Source organism: Nematolebias whitei, chromosome 10, assembly GCF_014905685.2.
Source record: "Nematolebias whitei isolate Nwh7 chromosome 10, NemWhi1, whole genome shotgun sequence".
Lineage (NCBI taxonomy): Eukaryota > Metazoa > Chordata > Actinopteri > Cyprinodontiformes > Rivulidae > Nematolebias > Nematolebias whitei.
The window spans coordinates 34,518,618-34,524,858 of NC_056507.1; the positions used below are offsets into that span (position 1 = coordinate 34,518,618).

The 6,241-nt window shown below is 41.0% G+C and overlaps 2 protein-coding genes across 2 annotated transcripts; both read left to right on the plus strand.

The window, feature by feature from the left end:
• Positions 1-242: 242 nt before the first annotated feature.
• On the plus strand, positions 243-1,209 carry LOC119415836 (parathyroid hormone-related protein). The gene is made up of 2 exons (XM_037683010.1): positions 243-346; positions 819-1,209. The coding sequence occupies exons 1-2, from the start codon at positions 243-245 to the stop codon at positions 1,207-1,209; spliced, it is 495 nt and encodes a 164-aa protein (XP_037538938.1).
• Positions 1,210-5,090: 3,881 nt separating this feature from the next.
• LOC119415837 (galanin receptor 2a) lies at positions 5,091-6,011 on the plus strand. The gene has a single exon (XM_037683011.1). The coding sequence runs from the start codon at positions 5,091-5,093 to the stop codon at positions 6,009-6,011; it is 921 nt and encodes a 306-aa protein (XP_037538939.1).
• Positions 6,012-6,241: the final 230 nt, after the last annotated feature.

Sequence of the window (6,241 nt, forward strand, 5' to 3'; positions counted from 1 at the left end):
GGCTGAAGAAAACATTTGAACAACTTGGACCTTATTGTGGATTTTCACTGGAAACACAAACAACAACTTCTTGTAAGTGAAACCACCTGTTTTTTTTTTTTTGTTTTTTTTTTAAACATTTTAATAAACTTGATTCATAAATATTTATTGTAAAAGAGACATCATGAAGGCATGAAATGTGTTTGAGTGAATAAATAAATGACTGATAATATTATTGTGTTTTTTAGGTGTTTGGCTCAAGTATGTCCTCTTTAAATTTGCTCTATCAGTGGATTCTGGCTGTGTTCTTGCTCTGCTTCCCCATGACTCTTGAAAGGAGACCAGTTGATGCACTTATTAACAGAGCGTGAGTCATTTCTTACAAACATTGTGAAATAAGGACAGTAGCCTACAACGAGCGCTAAAATCGAAGCATTGTTTACTTAAAAATATGAGATTTCATACAAAGTTGTTGATTAATTTTGTGTTTTTTTTATTTATTTTTATTCCAATAACAGATTTTTTTTGTAAAGACCTGTTTTCAGTTTGATCTTTGACTCAGAGGAGTGACGGCTCTCAGACATGTTTGTGCTGCCACCTACTGTACCAAGCTTGACTGAATCCTGACCTTAAATTTCAGCTCTTTTTTAGATAGTCCACACACAAACTCAATGCTGTGATATTAATTTAAATTCTAGCCAAATTCATCAATCACCTTTTGAGTTAAGGACCATGATAGTGATGGTCAAATGGACTAAAATGAGTATTTAATGAAGAGTGAGGAGTTTTTCCAACAGTTTCTCTGTGGTAACTGCTCTTTCTGTCACTGTTTCTGCAAGGAGGAGGTCTGTGAGCCACACCCAGCTGATGCACGACAAAAGCCGCTCCATGCAGGAGTTCAGGCGCCGCATGTGGCTGCAGGAGCTGCTGGAGGAAGTGCACACGGCAGATAAGCCTGCACCGCCTGTGCAGAGCAGGACCACCAGTCAGACTTTCAGTGTAAAAACTTTACTCCAAAAGCCCTCGGGGGCCACCAAAGACCTGCCTGAGAAGTTCAGTGCGGACGGGGACGACCCTAACCTCCCCCAGGAGACCAACAAGGCCATGGCCTTTAAGGACCAGTCCCTGAAAGTTGCCACCAAAAGGAAAAAAAAGGTGAGGTTAGGCCGGCGCAGAGACAGCGAAAAGAAAAGGAGGCGAGCGCGGTCTGTCTTTACAGTGGGGCCATGAGGGACCCCAAACCGGGCTCAGAGACTCGCCAGGACCTTTTATTGGGTGCTGCACTAAGACACTGCTACACACTGACTGATACCTGCAGACTGTTCATGGCACCAGGGCTGTGCTTGTATGATAATGTATTTTTGTTTCTTCAACTTCCTGACGTTGACATCTTTTAGAGTCCATATTTATTTGGAAGATCTTCACACCTCTGTTACTTGGATGTCCTTTACAACAAAGACGTTCATTGTATTTTCTAACCAGGTGTGCACACAGATAGAGCACAAGAGGAAGTATTTATTTCTTGTGTAAAACAACCAAAAAGGAAAAAAAAAAAGAGACCAGCTTACTTTTGGCTCTATTTGTGTTGCTTATCATGGACTTGGAGTTATGACAAACTGATACATCTGTCCAAATGGTTCGGCCATAATTTATTTCACTATGAAAATCTATATTTATTTTGTGAATGTATCGTGGTGCTGCTGACTGAATTCCATTATGCACTTTAGTTACATCCTGTATATGTTCTTTTGTGGTTGAGTTTTAATTTAGTGACTCTTGTTGATGGTACTACTTTCCTTTTTCACCTCAGATGCCTCATGGACTCATAACTTATTGGACACATCATCAGACCAACTCTTTTGTTTTACATGAGTTTATCTATTTTGTTCTGGAAATAAGCCCAAGTCAGTTCTGGACATGCACTGAGGGAATGCTGTACATGTTTCCAGTTAATCAAACAATAAAATATATCCAATAGATGTAGATCTAATTTGATTCATGGTGTCTTTATTTTCCAACCCAATGTCTTGTAGCCGTACGCAGCATTCATGACCAGTTTAAGTAAAACACCTGACTAAATGAGGTTGAATAATTTAGTCATGGTGAAATACTTAGCAATAACAATTAGTTTATTTTTCAATTATTTTACAGTCCATCCATCCATCTTCTTGTTTTCTCCTATCCATGTTGTGAAGGGTTCAGGTCCAGGAGTGCAACCCATCTCTTGTCCCATTGACACTTGAAGCTCATTCCACTGGCTGGTATCCAGTATCTTGTTCTTTCAGTCATGATTCACACCTCATGACCATAGCTAAAGGTTGGAGCGTTGATGAACCAACAAACTGAGAGCTTTGCCTTCAACTCAGCTCCTACTCTTTCACAGCAGACCAGCACAAAACCCTCATAGCTGCAGACAAGGCCCAGATCTGTCAGTCTATCTTCCACTTCATCCTACCGTTACTTATGAACAAGACTCCAAGATACATAAACTTACTGCTCAGACGTATCCCTGACCAGGAAGGAGTGCTCCACCCTTTCCTGAGAACCACCGCCTCCAACTTAAGCTTTTTAGAGCCAAATGCTTTTAAAATTCTGTTGAGTTGTGAAAAAGGATTTGTTTGGCAAGGACAGAAAATAATTCACTTTTGGATGTAAACATAAAAAAGAAGTAATGAATCAGGTTGGGAGTGGTGGTCCAGAGGTTAAAGAAGGTGGGTCTGTGGTTAAAAGGTCACCGGTTCAACTCCTGGACCGATAACATTAAAATGTGGGTGGGGAAGGTAAAGCACCCACAACTCCCTCGTTTGCTACACTCTGGGCCCTTGAGCAAGGCACTTAACCCCCACTATCTGCTCCTCCAGGTATCTTAGATAGCAGCTCTCTGCTCCACACAGAGGGCTGTGGTAGCTCGGTGTCTGTGGTTGTGTCAGGAAGGGTATCCAGCGTAAAAACAAATGCCACGTCTTCATGTGAGTTATTTCACTGTGGCAACCCCTGAAGAAGAAAACAAACAAACAAACAAAACAATAGCAATGAATCAGACACTTGTTGTTGTCAAAAACTGCACATGCTTATTCGCAGTAGATCAGCTAGCTAGCGCAGACTTAACTTGCCCAGTTCCAGATGTTTTGACATCAGATAGACCTCAACTAATGATTCTCTGATTAACCACATAGTTATGCTGTCATACTAAAAGACAAATGTCTTGTTTCTTTAAAGAATAGATCTTTTACCCACAATCAGACATCTAAACTGTGTCAGTGTTGACAATAGCAATGTGTAGCACAGATTGGTAACAACTTTGGTATATTCAAAATGTTCAACATCAAAAAACATCCTTTGACCAGATCTGCTAAATGTGCTCAAAACTTGTAATCATCTAAAAACTCTTAAACCATCTCCCTAAAATGTTTTTCCAATGTAGCAACTCAGAAGAACATTTTCTACAAAATAGACCAACTACAAGCCACAAACCAAAGTTGGCCACTTTCTGCTGTGCAAGTTAAACTTTGACTGAAAAGTTAAAAATAACGTGATAAATAACTGAGATGGATGCTCTTGCTCGAGAACTGGAGAACATGTGAACAGCCGCTGCATGAAAGACACAGATATGGTAATGGTTACCAAATACGTCAACGTCAGCTATATCCTGTGCTAACAGCAGCAGACCATTAGCTGACACAGAGCCATAAACGCTGTGGAAAAAAGCCTGATAAAGAGGAGCCTGCAGATCAAACTGGAGAAATCAATCAGAGCAATGTGGAGAAACATTAATATCGCTGAATGTGGTGGAGGGATGAGGACACCGTGGATTCATAGTGTAAGTGAAATCACACATCTATGCAGATGTTCAGAGTGGGGCACAAACCAGAGTATAATTTAATATTTGTAAACCAGTTTACCACGGTTCATATCATCCTGTGAGTACTTGCAAAGAGCCACACAGTGGCTTTGGTTTTGTTTGTAAATAAATATTGCTACTTCTCTTAATTTAGTGAGAAATACTGATTTTTATATGATGAAATTATTAAAAACAGATGTAGTCTGCATCTTAAAAGCAAATTAAATTACCCCCGTGTAGTTTATGTGAAAATTCACGTCATTTATAGCTTATCTTTCAAATGATTTGTATATGCATGCTCACATTTTATAGATAATGCAGTAAAATGATGATTCTAGAAAACTTTTCTGAGTCATTAATGTGAGTCATTTACCCCCATTTTATTATACAATAGCAAATATGTTACAGTGATTTCAGGCTTTAACAGTGTATGCAAAAATGAGATATAAAGAAAAATGCCAATATATTTTCACAGCTATAAATGGTGTATAAACCTTGCAGTATTGTAAACCAGATGGTCAGCTATGACCCTGTTGCTGTTCTGTCAGCAGCTGGACAGCGGGGGCCGTTCCTCTTTAAATCTAGTCAACTAGAATCAATTTGGCCCAGGTAATGTTTGCTTTGTGCTGCTCCACATTCAGCTCTCACACTTGGTAATGAGTCGTGAGAGGCGGCCGCCTCTGCTGCGTCCAGAACGGATTACCAGGACACAAATAAAACGATCCGCTCCATACAATGTGCTTAGTTAAAACACATCGAGGAGGAGGCAACTGAGGAACAACGATGGTAAATACGGCAAAAATCATCAACGAGGCAGCATTTGATTGTTTTAAATATTTTGTTAAGATAAACACCTGTCTCTGTCGACTTCTATCAGTAGAAACATACAGTAACATTTCTCGTTTACCTTGGGTTCAACTGATTAACTGTTTGTATCTTAGATAAGAAAATCAAGCGTTTGACTAGTCGTATGAAACATAAGCATCTGTCTCTAACAACTTATTGACATTTCAGTACTTCTACGGAGCAATATGTTGTTTTACATGTACAGTGTTACAGAAATCTAAATCAAAAGCTGTATTTTTGTATAGAAAGTGTCTGGATTGTGCTGCAAAATACCAATAATATGTTTTCCTCCTCACATTCAAATAAAGAAAAGCACATTATATTGCTTGTAAAAGTTGAAGTATTAAATGTTTAATTTTACCTCAGATGTGAAACTGAGACTGACTTTTAAAATATTTTTGTCAGGTGTCAGGCTGACGAGAACATGGCTGTTCCCAACACCTATGGCGTGATCTTTGCTTGCATCTGTGGGGTGATTATGGGCATTGGGCTGTGCGCCAACCTGCTGGTCTTCTCCTTGTTTGCTAAGAACAACACATTACGTAAGAATCGCCTGGACATCCTCCTCCTGAGCATGACTCTAGCCGACTTCCTGACCCTCCTACTCATTCCCCTGACCCTCCACTCAGCTGTGAGTTACTCTTGGCCTCTCGGTGAAACCTCTTGCAAGGTCTATCAGTTCCTGCTTGCGTTCAGCCTGGCAGCCAGCACGTACTCCCTGTGTGCCGTGTCCATGACTCGAGCCATGATCATCACAAACCCCTACCAGCCGCCCACCATGGATCTGGTAATCCTCATGTTTGTTTTGGTCTGGGGCCTGAGTTTCTTCGTCAGCTTGCCTCTGCGAATGTTTGCCACCAAGGAAAGTCTGAACCCCAGCCTGGCAAACTTCAGCTTTTGCCTTCCAACCATTCATGAGCACCACTACCAAGTGGTCCTAAGCCAGTTTGTACTTTACTACTTTGTTCCAATGCTCGTCATCGCCTTCAACTATGTGCGCCTGGCAGTGTTTCTCCACAAGAGCCCTGTAATGTCATTGTCCAGTGCCAGGAACACTCGCAGAGCTTCTGTCATGGTGTTTTTGGCAGCGTCTACCTTCTCAGTGTGCTGGCTGCCTGGTTATGTGCTGGAGCTGTGTGTGTACCTGGGCCTGTATCGGCAGGGGCATGCTTGGGATATGTTCTACTTTATTTGCACTATGCTGCAGTACCTGCACCCCAGCATCAACCCCGTGCTGTATGTGCTGCTGTCTAAGCGTTATCGCCACAGGAGGGCGGCCTGGCTCTTCGGCTGCAGGAACAGAGTGCAGCCACAGGTCACCAGCGTGGCCACCGACAGCCTCTGAACTCAGGAGTCAGGACTGACACTCTTCTCATCCAACTCATTCCTGGCTTTTTAAAATATTTTTTGATGCCTCTAATTTTCTCCCAGACTGTGTTGTATGGGGTCCAGTTTGTAAACTTACTCAGTCAAAAATTAACAGCAATATTTTGGTTTATTTATCCTTTCATAAGAAAAAAAAAACGTTTTTTTTTCAAAGTCATATTTTCACCATGTTATTCATACATTTATAAA